Source organism: Danio rerio, chromosome 4 (assembly GCF_052040795.2).
Source record: "Danio rerio strain M-AB ecotype USA chromosome 4, GRCz13ab, whole genome shotgun sequence".
Taxonomy (NCBI): Eukaryota; Metazoa; Chordata; class Actinopteri; order Cypriniformes; family Danionidae; genus Danio; species Danio rerio.
The window spans coordinates 68,529,290-68,545,081 of record NC_141024.2 but is presented as its reverse complement, the minus strand read 5'-3'; the positions used below and the strand labels follow the sequence as shown (position 1 = coordinate 68,545,081).

Below are 15,792 nucleotides of genomic sequence, written 5' to 3'. Positions count from 1 at the left end.
AGGTGGGATTCTAAGATCTAGTAATAAGAGATTAAATTAATTTGGGACGGTTGTCCACTCATTTTGCACAAGCACCACAATTGAGAACCATTGCTCTGATAAGATAAGCATTCTAGGTTGCATAGGAGTACATTGCAACAGCCAGTTGATGAAAAAGGGTTGGGGCTTCCTGAGCATTTATTTCATTATTACACCTTCAGTCTGAGACATGTCACTCACAAGTCCATGCCTCCTGAGAAAGCTCCATCTCGGTTTATGGTGGAACAAGCCATCCTACTTACCCTTCCACCACTACAATATATATATCTATTCATCTATTTATTTATTTTATTTTGTTAATGTGTTATTTAAAATATAAAAAAAATTACTGACAGAATTTTAGGTGCAGGCTAGGACTGTCTCTGCCATTTGCAGGTAACGTTGTCCTTTTGGCTTCATAGGATATGGACCTTCCACATGCAGTGGGACGGTTTGCTGCTGAATGTGACATGGCAGGGAAAGAAACAGCACCTCTAGGTCAGAAACCAGGGTGCTTGACGAAAAAGGTGGCCATCTCCAGATTGGAGGAAAGTCCTTACCCCAAATGAAGTTCAAGTATCTGCGTTTTTTTTTTTTTTTCATGAGCAATGGAATGTAAGATTTAAAGATGGATCAGTGCAGCAGCAGCAGTAATGTAGTTAATGTGATTGTTGTGTTGAAGGAGCTGAGACAAAAGGCAGTGTCCTACTCTCACCTATGGTCATGACTGAAAGGAAAAGATCTTGGACGCAACTGGACACATTTTACAAAAAGTGTTATGCTTGTTTGAGTCCCAACATAAAAGAGAGACGAGCCAACAAAATAGCCTGAATGCAAATTATTTATTATAAAATGTAACTCATAGAACAATCAATCAAAGCAACCAACAAATGTTTAGGGATAATAATGAAGATAAAGACTTAGGATATAAATCACAACAACACATAAGGTTAAAGAGTCAATGAGATGGCAGGTCTTGACATGATGACTCCTGAGAAGCCACAGCGACCTGGAGTAGCTAGCACAACAACTTTTTATATACCCATTAATGAGTAATGCAGGCAATCTGGAGTTTTGGGATCATCACAGTATATTAATATTGTAAAACTGAATACCTGTCGGTCTGCCCAAATCATAAAATATTCATCAAGATCGTATTCTACTCAAAAAAGTAAATGTAGTAAACTAAAAAGAATCTTGAACCTAAAAGTAAAGAAACTTTACTAATAAAAGATGCAACACAGGACAAATGAATGGACTTTCTTCCTAGTGATTTTTCTCATTCAGGGAGTCAGACAGAGAACATCATCCAAAGCAACACTAGCTACATGAATACACTGGAGAGTGGAGTACAGATGCATCCAATCTTCTTCTGTTTTCAGGTGTGTTAACTGATTAAACCTCTTGTCACAGTGTGAAAACTTGTACGGTCTCTCCAGTGAGAATCGTCTGGTGCAGTTTTAATTTGAGCTGTAAGAATAGTCTTCTCACACTTAAGCACATATACTCTCTCACATCACTGTGGATCTTTATGTGTTCATTTAGGTTTGCTGATCTGTTGAAACTCTTCCCACATTGAGTTCATGTGAATGGTTTCTCTCCAGTGTGGGTCTTCATGTGTTTATTAAGGTCTGATGTGTTGCTGAACTCATCCCACACCGAAGCTGCGGTCACAGTAGTTTGAGCATGCAAAATTTTGTTGTACGACGCTGTGAAAAGGGGCAGGATTAAACAACATGATTAAACATGAATGGTTTCTCTCCTGTGTGGCGCATCATGTGTCGATTAAGGGACGATGAGTGGCTGAAACTCTTCCCACACTGAGTGCATGCAAATGGTTTCTCTCCAGTGTGGATCTTCATGTGTTTATTAAGGAGTGATGAGCAGTTAAAACTCCTCCCACACTGAGTGCATGCAAATGGTTTCTCTCCAGTGTGGATCTTCATGTGTTTATTAAGGAGTGATGAGCAGTTAAAACTCTTCCCACACTGAGTGCATGTAAATGGTTTCTCTCCAGTGTGGATCCTCATGTGTATATTAAGGGATGATGATTGGCTGAAACTCTTTCCACACTGAGTGCATGTGAATGGTTTCTCTCCAGTGTGGATCCTCATGTGTATATTAAGGGATGATGATTGGCTGAAACTCTTCCCACACTGAGAGCATGTGAATGGTTTCTCTCCAGTGTGGATCCACTTGTGGTGATTAAGGTGTGATAAACAGCTAAAACTCTTCCCACACTGAGTGCATGCGAATGGTTTTTCTCCAGTGTGGATCCTCATGTGTATATTAAGGGATGATGATAGGCTGAAACTCTTCCCACAATAAGTGCAAGTGAATGGTTTCTCTTTAGTGTGGATCCTCATGTGTTGATTTAAGTTTGATGATTGGCTGAAACATTTCCCACACTGATTGCATGTGAATGGTTTCTCTCCAGTGTGGATCCTCATGTGTAGATTAAGAGATGATGATTGGCTGAAACTCTTCCCACACTGAGTGCATGTGAATGGTTTCTCTCCAGTGTGGATCCTCATGTGTAGATTAAGGGATGATGATTGGCTGAAACTCTTTCCACACTGAGTGCAGGTGAAACGATTCTTGTCTCTCCTTTTCAAAATACCATCAGTCTGTAAATGAGTTTTTTCCTCAATTTTGACATGATGTTCCTCCTCTTTACTCCCCTCATTCTCTTCAATTAGGTCTGAAATAAATAAATAAAATTTTAGTTTTCATTAAGTCTTAAAAACTCTCATCAAAAGCTGAATAGTGAAAAGACACTGGAAACATTGGCTACACACACTGTCATTTTCATGCACATTAAATGTAAAATATATAAGATCATGTTTTGTTCGGTCCATTAACATGTTCATATTTAAGCACATTTAATTCATCTTTATTTATCTAGTGCTTTTACAATGTAAATTATGTCAAAGACGCCTAACATAGAAGTTTTAGTAAATTGAAACCGTGTCAGTTCAGTTTTCAGAGTTCCTTACATAATTGATCATAAAAGTCTTTTTGGTCATTGATAAGACACAGATTTGAAAGCTGTAAATGGCCTAATTTTATTCGTATATATTCATAATAACAAAATGTTTTTTTCTAAAATGTGTAAAGCAGACAGGAAATACTTGTTTATTCTTTGCCTGAGTAGTAAATGCATCAGAAAAAAGTTCTGGGGTAAAAGCTAAAAAAACAGCTGAATATTTGCCTCACAGACATGAGACACACCTGTACAGCATCTGCCTAAAGGCTGAAATATGCACCTTTCCCATTGTGTGCTGTTGGGTCTTTTTCATTAATTCTGGGGTGATTTTGAGGCTTAGTTTGGAAAAAAACTTGCAAAGCCATGACAGCATATAATCATGCATTTATGATTTTTGGTATTTCCTGTGACGACAGTCAACATTGTTTAATTGGTCTCCACCCATGGGACGGCTAAAAGGAAATGGGTGAGAGTATAAAAGAAGAGTAGAGTTGAAGAGGCCAGCATTATGTGGTGTGCGGAAGAAAGAGAAGTTGACTGAACTGTTGCATTGTGGGGACAAGTAGGGCAGGGGTGGCTGGCCGGTCAGAATCGGCAGGCTAGCGCAGAAGCTCAATTGAATATACTGGGGTAAAATAAATGCTCATATTACAAAGACATGGCGGGGAAAAATGTAATGTAATGCAGTGCTTCTTGTACAGATATCACTCAAGCAGTGGAGATTGCTGATTTCTAAAGAAAACAGACCTTAAACACGCAGATTTTTGCTTTGGCATAACTCAGGTTACTGGCAAATTAAAAGTCCTATTAGCATGCTTCGGCATATACCCTATTATTGCACAGCCAATTTACACAAACTGACTATAGAAACACTATTCTGGTTTTCCAACATCTGTAATGATGTGGGCCCACTTTGGTTACTGATGGAACAGCACACGTCTAATTCCGTGTCATTACGCTCACTACTTTGTGCTTTCATTCCAGTTTGTGGTGTTTGTTCACCAAAAATAAGAGTTAATGAAAAAAAAGAGAAAGTGTATTATTTTGTTCATATTGCTAAATGCTACTTTTGTTGTAGTTCAGCTGTAATTGTGTGTGTTCAGTACATATGCCTGATTGATTGTATACAGGGGGCGCTGCTGGGTTATAGGAGGTGCAGATAGTGAAGTGTGAGATAGTGGAGTGTGAGACAGTATCATGCTGCTGTAAAACTACTAAAGAATAATAAATCCTTTTTGCTTTCTTTAAGACGTTCTAGTGCCATGTTTCAGTAAAGATCCAACGTATTTCCACTACCGGACACAACACAGTTAGTAAACAATATCCTACGAATAACCCAGTTATTAATGGATCACTCAGAATATGGTCACAATTCAGACCTCACTTTAATAATAAACAAGCATTGCCTTCTGCTCCCATTTTGTTAAATCCATTATTCTCTTTCTCTCTCACAGTTTCAGCATTCCAATTATGCTTTAGGAGGGAGTTATCTGTGTTAAGGACCTGTTTAAAGATGCCATATTTATCTCATTTCAACAGTTAACAGACATTGAGATTCCCCAGTCAAATATTTTTACTATTTCAAATACTTTTTTCCAAAATAAACTTTCTTTAAAATAAAAAACAAACGAGCAAATGATTTTAAAGTTTTAAAACTAAAATAAACTAAATCTATGCGCAACAATCTGTCCAGGTCTATGTCCTCAGCAGTAAATCCATGGAGCACATTTAAACAAATGTTATTGTAAGCAAAATAATTAAACTATTATAATAAATAGAGTTAAAATGACCTTTTTGAATAAAAAGTTTAACATTTATTGAGATAAATTGTTGGTGATTGTATGGGTTTTGGCAAGATTATGTAACAAAACATGAACAAAGAAAAATAAAGACTTGTTTAAAAAAGATTTAAGACCTCACAACATTTCAGTAAATTTAAGACTTTTTAAGGTCTAAAATTTTAGATTTTGAAATTTAAGACATTTTAAGACCCTGCAGGTTATAGGGAATAGCCCTTGTAATTAGTTAATATAATTATGATGTCATTCTAACTCAGTTACTATCTGTGAGAACTAGTAACAACTTCTAGAAACAACTTTAAACCCATAAAAAAGTTGATTAAAAAAAGGGGAATTGTGATCAACGTGACATATGCAAATGGGAAGTACTAAGCCAACACTATCACTGTAATAGCAGATATCTTTTATGAGAATAGAATAGGTCAAATATTGTCAGCTCAGACAAACTTTTTAAATTGATTGTTTTTTATTTATTTTATATAGCGCCAGTGCTCATGGACGCTTTACAAACAGTTGGAGAACAAGAAATGCAATAACCTTAAGAAGGTAGAGAAAATGGGAGACTATTAAAACAGAAAAAGAATGACACGAGAACAAGTATGAAAGAAACTCATTCCTATCTTTCAATAAGTGCTTATGTGCATTTAGGAGAACTAGGCAGCACACTCAGGGCTGCAAGATGGATTTAATTTTGTATTCTTATTATTAAAATATATCTGAATGAGGATCAAATGACTGAGTTGGTTTTTGAGAATGAAAACCAACCTGTTAGTTCCTGCAGATCTTCCTGTTTGACTGTGAATGTTTCTTCAATCTTCACATCTTCACTCTCCTCTTTAATAAACGCCATCTTTATAACAGTGTGGAGATCAGTCGCTTCAGCAGGAGATTTCCTCTGTGTTTGGACACTTTATTCTGTTTAAAATAAACAAAACAATGAACAGAAACAAACTTATCTTTAACATTTGCTTTAAAAGTTTCTTTATATGAGAGTAATTAACAAAAACAAATCAGGTAAGTCTGAGCAAGAAACAATAGCCACAAATGAGCTGATTAAAACTAGTGACGTAACTACATGTCAGGATAAAAACAATATTTATAACCAAATAAACAAAAAACTGAATACTTGTAATAAAGCTTTTAAAAATGACGTTGAACAATGCATCCACACATATTTACATTTTATAATGGTAGCATTCAGATATTATTTGAGTGTAAATTCGATCTGTGCAACTCACCTTTTCCGTCTTCAATGAAGAAGTGGGATGAAAAAGGCCTCAGTTGGTTTTTCTTTGTAGGTTGTTGTTGGTAATAATCCCAATGTAGGAATCTACAATCGTAGTTTGTCCTCCAAAGTTGTTCTCTTACAGCTAAATAAGCCAATGAAGCATCTGTTAGTATCCCGGAATATATAGATGCAACCCTGCTGAGCTACTGGATCTGGAATGCGATTGGATAAGACTCAATTGGCCCCCATTAATGCTGGTATAAAGATGCAAATGAGCAGTGGAGAGCAGTGAAGACTCGACACACATTACTGTGGGGGATGGGAAGTTCAGCAGCTTTACAAACCAGTTTTACAAAGAAATAATGATGTATTGGGAAAATAAGTTGACTTTAGCCATCATCATTTGTTTTGTTGCTGTTGTTTTATAGGACTATTGATGGAAGCCTTTTTATTTTGGCTGCTGCATTTTGTAGTTAATGCTGATACACCTATGTTGAGGTATTTTGATTTGAAACACATTTTAATTGTTTTTTTTTTCCCAAGCTGGTTTTTGTTTAAAGATGCAAATGAGCATTGAAGACTTAAACCACACTGATGTCTCAACACACACAACTACATTCACTTATATAATAGCTGTGTAAGTCTTATACTATTATACTGTGATATATCATTATTCGTTAAAAGAAACAATTTCTAATATTCACAGTGAGATTTTATTTGTGTTAAGTTCAGTCAATATATTAATATTAGCAATGTTTTAATCATTTATTTATCACTGAACCTGTTCTTTATGGGAGTTTAGAGTCCTTTACTTCTCCTAAAGCACATGCAGCTCATTACTGCTTCCTGTAAACTGTCAACACACTCAACAGGTCAATTATTTCTTTCCAAAAGTGTCTATAAATTTTTATGATCAAAATGTAACTTGTTTCTGTGCCAGTTTTTATTTCCTTCGTTTTTTAGTTGAACAGAACATGTGTGAGCAGCTCATTTTTCTCGAAAGCCTCTTATTCACCTGATATGTAACAAAGATGTTTTTCCCTCTAATTATCAGTTGTGTTTGTGCATACAAATATGCATAGACATTCACAAAAGCATATATAAGATACTCTGTGACAAAACCTTTTTTAACACTGTAAAGCTATCACCTACTGTCCATTTTTTGCAACTTTTGGCCTTAGAAGATAATTGTTTGTACATTAATCACAAATGGATGAGACACACTGTAACTTCAAACTCATTAGTGTTAATTCCAGGTGCTGTGAAATGTTATGTACAAGCTGCAGAGGCAATCAGGTGTGATTACCTCAAGCATCTTTTTTGCTTCAAATAAAGTCTTATACACTAAAATCATTATAGAATTGGTCTTTTGTTGCTAATAATTGATTTATACTATCTGAAATATAACTAATTCTATTATATAGCTTTATCGCTTAACCAGGAGAAGGAGGGAAAATGCACTCACTCACTCAATGCAGTCGAATCAATGAGCAAAAAACACAATACATTAAAGGTTACCAAGACACATATCACAGCAAGAGAGATCTGTTATGGTACAGGCACAAATCAAGCGACACAAAGACACCAAGAAAGCAACTTTTAATCAGAAAATCAGAAACTTTACATATATATATATATATATATATATATATATATATATATATATATATATATATGTATATTATTTATTCATTCATTTTCTTGTCGGCTTAGTCCCTTTATTAATCTGGGGTCACCACAGCGGAATGAACCGCCAACTAATCCAGCAAGTTTTTACACAGCGGATGCACTTCCAGCTGCAACCCATCTCTGGGAAAAATCCACACACACACTCACACACTACGGACAATTTAGCCTACCCAATTCACCTGTACATGCATGTCTTTGGACTGTGGGGGAAACCGTAGTACCCGGAGGAAACCCACGCGAACGCAGGGAGAACATGCAAACTCCACACAGAAACGCTTGTTGCTATACATATATATATAGCAGCTGGGCATAGTTAGTCTGCAAGCAAGTTGGGCTGCGGTCACACTAGAGTTTGTGCTTGCAAAATTCTTTCATACATCGCTGCAAAAAAGGGTGGGATAAAACAATATGATTAGACGATACTAAAAGCGACTGATTGCTCCATATAGCTCATGTTTTGATCTTCTATTGGTCTCATGCACTCACGTGATGTGATGTCAAGCTTTTTTCTTACCTTTGTGGAGTCCACTATTAAATCTGTCATGCAGCTATATATTTATAATTAGAAGATAATTACATCTCAAGTTAAATGATTGTACAGGCAGTTTATACAGGGTAATTCAATGACAAGAGTTCACTTTCATAACTACACAATGCAGAACTTTTAATGTGATTAACCTGCTCCACCTACACCAACTACAGCATTTCTCAGACTTCTGTTTCACTATGGTGTAATTACAGTGGTGAACATCACATACAACAACAACTGCACTTACTCCTGTAACTTGTTTTCAACAATGAAATTTAAATATCTGTGTCACAGATTCATTTAAATAAATGGCTCATCATCATGTGCAGTCGTCTTTATTAATAGCTGCCTAATAGGCCAGACCATTAACTGAATAGGATCGTTTTACATATATGAAACCTCTTAACAGTTATAGCTGTTCATGCCAATATCAACTTGATAGCCTAAAGCAAATTACATGAACAGGACCTGCCTAACATCTCTTAAGACAAATAAGCATAGTGTCTATAACAATACATGCTTGATTGCCCAGATCATTACATCTGAATGGTGCCTTTTCGTAAGCATAGTTCTTCACCAATACCAGTTTAATACCTCAAATAAAGACACAGATGTGAGGCGTCACAGTGGTGCAGTGGGTATCACGATCACCTCACAGCAAGAAGGTTGCTGGTTCGAGCCTCAACTGGGTCAGTTGGTATTTCTGTGTGGAGTTTGCATGTTCTCCCCGTGTTCGTGTGAGTTTCCTCTGGATGCTCTGGTTTTCACAAAGTCCATAGACATGCGATGTGTGTGAATGAGTGTGTTTGCATGTTTCCCAGTAATAGTTTGCAGCTGGAAGGGCATCCGCTGTGTAAAGCATGTGCTGCTGGATAAGTTGGCAGTTCATTTCATTATGGCGACCCCTGATTAATAAAAGGACTAAGCTATAAAGAAAATGAATGAATATATGAGTAATATCACACGAGTATCAGTTTCTGTATTTCTTATTGTTGTAATGGCCAGTTGTTATTGCAATAAAAAATGTATAAATAAATGTAAAAAAAGCAGTGTGATGTGGCTCTCGGAACGATTGTCCCTCTACCTGTTGTTTCAATTCCCTGAGAACTTTTCTCATCTTCAGAACGCAAATGAAGACACTTTAGATGAAATCAGAGAGCTCCTTCATCTGTCATAGACAGCAAGAGTCCCGAGATGCTCAAAGGGTTTGACAGTGTTTTTTTCTGGAAAAGAAACCAAAAACATTGTCAAAACCTGTGACGTAACTTTAGTGGTTCAATTGTAATCGAGTTTCAAGAACATTTTGTTTGCCAGAAAATGTTGATAAAATCAGCCATGTCCCAAGCAGGAGCTGTTGAACCATGCAGTAGCTGCTTTTTGATCCTGTAGCCTATTCTCTTCATTTGCATTCAGCAGAAGAAACTCAAACAGGTTTGGCTTAAGTAGTGGATGAGTAAATTACCGAATTGTAATTTTTTTTAATGTGAACTACCCCTTTAATGCTTCTGTAAGTAAAGGTAAATTAAATATTTTTACTGAAGAAACTGCTAAAGAATGGCAGAAAACGTGGAACACAGATAATAAGAGACAACAATTCATATGAAACAATAAGAAACACTATATAGGCCTATGAAGTTGTAAAAATAGAAAAGAAAATAAGGGGTCCTTAAATTAGCAAAAACGCGTCCTGACACGCCCTGAAAGCATTTGCGCCCTGCGTTTTGCGCTTTGCGCATGGACCGTCAAAATAGAGCCCTTGGACTCAGAAATTAATAGGAAGTAATGTGTTGTAGACATGCAAGTCATCATGAACTGGATTAAAAAAAAAGTTTCTCAAAATTGTCTTAAAATGTTTAGATTAAAGGTTTTGATCAACTTTAAATACTAAAGTGTGTGTTTGTGAGAGAGATCTAATCTATTAAAATTTTTATTAATATTTTTTATTTTATCAATCTTTTTATTTTTATCTATCTATTTTTATTTTATTAATTTCTGTTGTTTTTCTGTATTATATTTTATATCCATATTTGTTTGCACTACTGCCCTTTTTGCATTGTCTTGTTTTACGTATTGTCGCTGCACTGCTTTTGGCAATATGAATGTACAGTTATTTTTTTATGCCAATAAAGCACATAAAATGTGTGTGTGTGAGAGAGAGAGAGAGAGAGAGAGAGAGAGAGAGAGCAGAAATAGTGTAGATTGAAAAACAAGGGAGACATGTATCAATAAGTCATGACTGCAACAGTAAGTGGCAAAAAAAGCTAAACAAAAAAGACTTTTATTTTGGCGTGGTGTGTGACGTCATCAGGTGGCGCCGCTTCAGCGCTGTGATTCAACTGGAGAAAGGTTTGTGTTTTTAAATGTTTACGGATATAACCCGATTTAATTAATGTTTCAGGTTTTTCATCCGATGCTAAATTATGTACTTGCTGTTGGAAATATTATTTTAACCCTTTATACAGCGTAGTACTATTTTATTCTCAGTAACTGAGGGCTTTTGTTTGTGTGTAATGCGAGTTTTAAAGCAGCGTTTCCCAAACTTTTCAGCCCGCGATCCCAAAAATAACAATTTATTTAGCAGTCTATATTGTTTACCATGTTACTGAAAATATTCTGTCAGAATTATCATGCAAGTATGACTTCTAAACAACATTAGCACTATCTAATTGACTGTAACCAATGCTGTACTTTGGTAATTATTAGCTGCTAATATCCCAGCCGGCACACGACCGACCTTCAACGTTGAAATATGGTTGAAATAAGGTCAGTTGTGTTTTGAACGTTGAAATAATGTTGATAGAACGTTTAATGTTGAATGGTTGAAAAACAGCCTGCATATGACAAGGCTTCAACGTTGAAATGTGGTTGAAAATATGTCAGTTGTTGCTTTAATGTTGAAACAATGTTGAATGATAAATGGTTGAAAAAAGTTACAGAAATCGTTGTACAAATCAACGTTGACATTTTTTTTATCATGATCTGTATGTTGAATTTACGTCATGGCTTCACCCAACATTCAACATGTTTGGTTACCATGGTATCAGAGGACTCGGCGCACGCGGCCACGCGCAGCGCTTCACTTCACTTCACTTAATTACGAACACCTGACCTGCAGTGCAGCAGAATTCAGAGGTAAGCGTGTTTTTAGATGCTTTAATGTTTTATTTACCCCCCGATTTTGTTTTACACACAGTGTATCTTAAATGTGATTTGGTGTAGTGTTTCGAATTTTGAAGCATTTAAAACTTTCCTGTTTGGTTTTTAGTCTTGTTTGCGCTCCGGTGACGCGCAGCTAACCTTGAGGTAATGTCACATGTTTAACGTTAGTCTAAATGAGCGTTTTTATGGCAAATTCAAAGCGATAAACTCCAAACGCAGTATGAAGTTACTGAGCAACGTTATAAAACAGTATAATTTTTATACGCTGTATCATTAGTGTTATTATTACAAAGTGAACTGCTGTCGTTTCACTGTTGTTATTGTTTTTGCTTTTAGAGATGTAACTTACTCCAAAGACGCATTAACTTGCACAGCATTGAATGGAAAAGGCTTTGTCCATGTAAGTTTACTTTAGCTTTAATTAAGCTATCTGTTAAATCTTCTTGATGCTTTGGTTGGTGGTATTCTCTTTCTAATCTGTTTGTTTATTGATTGTTAGGCCGTGTTGTGATATTATATTGTTATATTGATATTATTATTGTGAAATCATGTTGTGATGTTATACTATGTGACAGTATTGGGGAACAAATATTTATTTAGTTAGAAATTAATGCTTAAATTGCACTTTGTATAGTAGCAGATAAGAGGTGTAATGGGTTTTAATTTTCTGGGTTTTCTGGAAGGTCCAGTTGAGGGCATCAAGAACAAGCAGATGGCCTAAACCTGTCAACCTGTGACAGACTGCAGTTCTGCTATTCCACACCAAGGCTTTTGTATGGATGTCTGACTACTACTGTGTTCTCTAAAGGTATTACTGGAGCAAAACAACAGCACCTGTTACAGTGAAATTTGTATTCATAAAAATAGTGATACATGTGTAGCAGGTCCAGTACATGTGATGTCATTGAGAAGTTGTTTTTATTAAATGTCATTAAAACAAACAAATAAATAAACATGCTATTTAAATAAATCTAAATATTAAAAACTTGAGGATTAAGATGAGAAATGAAATGCATCATCTGTCTTGCGAAAGGGGTCTACTTAAGAATTCTGGTGTTTTCCAACTGAAAGGGATAGTTCTCCCAAGAATGAAAATTTACTCACATTTTACTCCCCAAATGGTTTAAAACCATTATGAGTTTATTTTGTTGAACAAAAAAAGAGGCTATTCTGAAAAAAAACTAAAAACCTGTAAACATTGACCTCCATAGTAGATAAAATACTATAGAAGTCAATGGTTATAGATTTGCAGCTTTCTTCAAAATATCTTCTTTTGTGTTCAACGTGGTCAGTAAATGACGACAGAATACAAATTTTGAACTATCCCTTTAATTCTCTGTCCTACATGCAGACTTTTGTAGAAGTGCTACTCCTTTTAGAGTTTTTCTCAACCATATGTCTAAAAAGCTTCAAACAGCTTTTACAGTACATGTAATGGTTTACAACAACTTGTAATTATTAGATGTGTTGAATGTTTCATGATTCTTTGCTGCAGCCTTTGTTAAAAAAAAAAAGTAATTTTTTTGAGAATCTGAAATTTGAATTCTGGAAATGCTGGCACCGGTGGTGGCGAAGGGCTTCCTGACGATATCACACCTAATTCTTCACTTCTCTTAGTTAGGAATATTCAGATGGATGAGTCAAAGTTATTAAGTGTGACGATATTATAGGACAAATTTTAATTCAATAAAAAATAAATATTTGAATTTCACTTTGTATAATAGCAGATACCAACTTAGTTGTAACCTCGTATTTCATTTATTGCAGGTTTTCTAGAAGCTCCATTTTGAGGTCATCAAGGACATACTGATGGCCTAAACCACACTGTTAGACCTTACCAGGCTTTTTTACAGTAGAAAACTGGCAACACTGTTGCCAGCTACTCACTGTAAAAGTTTGGTTACAGTAAGTAACTGGCAACAGTGTTGCCAGTTAATTACTGAAACTGAACCATTACAGTGAGTGGCTGGCAACAGTGTTGCCAGTTGTTTACTGTAACCGAACCATTGCAGTGAGTAGCTGGCAACAGTGTTGCCAGTTAATTACTGTAATAGAGCAGTAGTGGTAACTAACTGGAAACTGTGTACAGTTAATTACTGTACTGTAGTGTTACAACTCACAGCATTATACTGCATACACAATAGTATGTCAAGGTGTTACTAAAATTAATTAGTATTCTTACCTGTTATTAATTCTTTAAATTAATTACGTTGTAAATTCTGACAAATTTATTTTATTGTTTTGGCAGCAAACAAATATAAGACAGAAAATGTATAGCAAAATTAAGAAATCAGCAAATATATCATCTTACATATTACTGAGAGCCCCAGGTCTGCACAGCAGGGCTGCAGTCAAACTAACGTTTAAGCATGCAAAATTCTGTCATATGGCTCTGCGAAAAGGAGTGGGATTAAACAAAATATTTAGAGACTGAAAAAGCAAGCAACTGGTCCATAATTTTTGTTAAGAGAGGTCATGGTCGGATCTTTGATTAGTCTCAAGCAATCACATGATGTGATTTCGCAGTTCAGAGTTCTCAAAGCTTGAACTTTCCAATGCTGCAAACTGTAAAATTTGTCACATGAGCATGCATTCCAGGTCTGCAGCATTCACATGCGTATTAATGGAAGTCTATAGGGAGAAAAGTGCAGTGTGACCGAGACTTTAAGCTGTAACTCTAATTAAACACACCTGATCAAACTAATTAAGGCTTGTTAGAAATCTACAGGTAATGTTGAAGCAGGGTGGGTACTAAACTCTGCTGCCCTGCAGTTCCCCAGGAACTTGGAGTTTGACCCCCATGGTATATAGCAGGGGTGCTTTATCCTGTTCCTGGAGATCTACGTTCCTGCAGATTTCAGTTGCTACCCATATCAAACACACCTGCCTGTAATTATCAAGTGGTGTTCAGGTCCTAATTAATTGGTTTAGGTGTGTTTGATATGGATAGCAACTGAAATCTGCAGGAAGGTAGATCTCCAGGAACAGGATTAAGCACCCCTGGTATATAGCATACTTTTAAAGCAACTGCTAACATTTATCACAATCACATATCCATTAAACACACACACACACACAATGCTGACCATGCAAAAAAAAAAAAAAAAACTGAACAGCAAAAAACACAAAATAATTATTTTAAATTTAAAAAATTTAAATAATTAAAAGCTCTGTCAAATCTCAAAAAGTTTAAAATAATTATAAAAAACAAAAATAAAGTTGGCAACACCGAAAAACCAAAGGATCCAATCTTTTATTGTTATAATTATCTCATGACAACAAACTTTTTTGTTGTTTCAAATATAAATTCATAGATGGAAACACAGCTCTGAAAAATACTTAGCAACAAACTCACAACCTGGGACCGGACAGGGGAGCTTTTATGTGTGTATGGCTATGTGTATCATGTTTTTGTTATTGCCTGTGATGATGTGCACATGTTACCTTACTGAGATGATGGAATTTAATTTTGGCTTAGTTGCCAGAAAGATACATACAACTGTTAGCATCTGTACATTATGGCAGTATGCAATATCCAATAAATACATATACTTAAACAAAAGTAATGTAAGAAGTTATATGAGGAGAGGCTAACTAGCTAACAATGTAGCTTTCAAGTACACAGTTCAAGATAACAACAATATAACTTAAAACACAGCCTTATTTTATAAACCCTCAAAAACATTTGAACACATTTTACTTACTCATTTTAGATTCTTATTTAAAGCCTAAAACATATCAGACTCAAAATCTGAATTGATAGACAGAGAATAGAGCACACTCAGCAGTAAACAAATCAAACACCTGGCTCTCTTAAAGGGCCAGCATTTTCTGAAAACTCTTTTTAACACCTTTGTGTTTAGAATAAGACGGACAGCATGTGGGAGTGTGTGGTGATGCCTAAATCATTATTTTTTTTACAGTTATTTACTGCACAATCTACAGAGTAACAGTGCAGTTATACTAATTAAACACACCTGATCAAACTAAATCTAAAGGTAGTGTGTTGAAGCAGGGCTGGAACTAAATTCTACTAGGCTGTGGCCTTCCAGGAGTTTGACACCCCTGTTACATAGCATATTTTCAAAGCAACTGCCTACATTTATCACAGTTATGCACATATCGTTTAATGAAAACAATAAAAATATACTATAATATAAACTTTATCCATAGAAAAAATAAATAAATAATCTGATTCTCATGTCGTTCCAAATCTGTAGTAATAATAAAAAACACAACAAATATCATGATTTATACATTTATTTAGAAAAAGCCTTTATACTGTTAATGGCACTTTTACTTGCCAGTTTTCCAGACAAATTCATTGAGTCTCTGCAAAAATGTATGTGCGTGTTGTTTAAGATATATATATATATTTTTTAAA

At 35.5% G+C, this 15,792-nt stretch overlaps 4 protein-coding genes across 18 annotated transcripts in view; 2 read left to right on the top strand and 2 right to left on the bottom strand.

Annotated features, from left to right (window-relative positions):
* LOC147845236 (uncharacterized) overlaps positions 1 to 15,792 on the top strand; it is a 934,973-nt gene that overhangs the window by 88,019 nt on the left and 831,162 nt on the right. The window lies entirely within an intron of this gene.
* LOC101882744 (NLR family CARD domain-containing protein 3-like) overlaps positions 1 to 15,792 on the bottom strand; it is a 297,907-nt gene that overhangs the window by 195,112 nt on the left and 87,003 nt on the right. The window lies entirely within an intron of this gene.
* LOC110439613 (uncharacterized) lies at positions 842 to 6,187 on the bottom strand. Its single transcript, XM_087250340.1, has 3 exons — positions 6,042 to 6,187; positions 5,569 to 5,718; positions 842 to 2,719 (listed from the first exon to the last, which is right to left on the bottom strand). Exons 2-3 carry the CDS (start codon positions 5,651 to 5,653, stop codon positions 1,746 to 1,748), a joined length of 1,059 nt encoding a protein of 352 aa, XP_087106466.1. The 5' UTR covers positions 5,654 to 5,718; positions 6,042 to 6,187; the 3' UTR covers positions 842 to 1,745.
* The window catches only part of LOC110439620 (uncharacterized), a 49,160-nt gene continuing 43,923 nt past the window's right edge, over positions 10,556 to 15,792 (top strand). For 4 of the 9 annotated variants that reach the window (XM_088650689.1, XM_088650687.1, XM_087250459.1 and 1 more), the window contains exon 1: positions 10,556 to 10,595. The gene's annotated coding sequence lies outside the window, so the exon portion shown is untranslated. Of the gene's footprint in view, positions 11,382 to 11,514; positions 11,553 to 11,744; positions 11,809 to 12,091; positions 12,217 to 15,792 lie in introns of all 9 variants that reach the window. The other 5 variants (XM_087250462.1, XM_088650685.1, XM_087250461.1 and 2 more) reach the window with 5 other exon arrangements.

Excerpts from the sequence above, each read along its gene's own strand:
- LOC110439613 (XM_087250340.1), bottom strand. The coding sequence starts at position 5,653 with ATGGCGTTTATTAAAGAGGAGAGTGAAGATGTGAAGATTGAAGAAACA. Across the intron at positions 2,720-5,568 it reads AGATCTGCAGGAACTAACAG|ACCTAATTGAAGAGAATGAG; the intron begins GTTGGTTTTCAT and ends TATTTATTTCAG.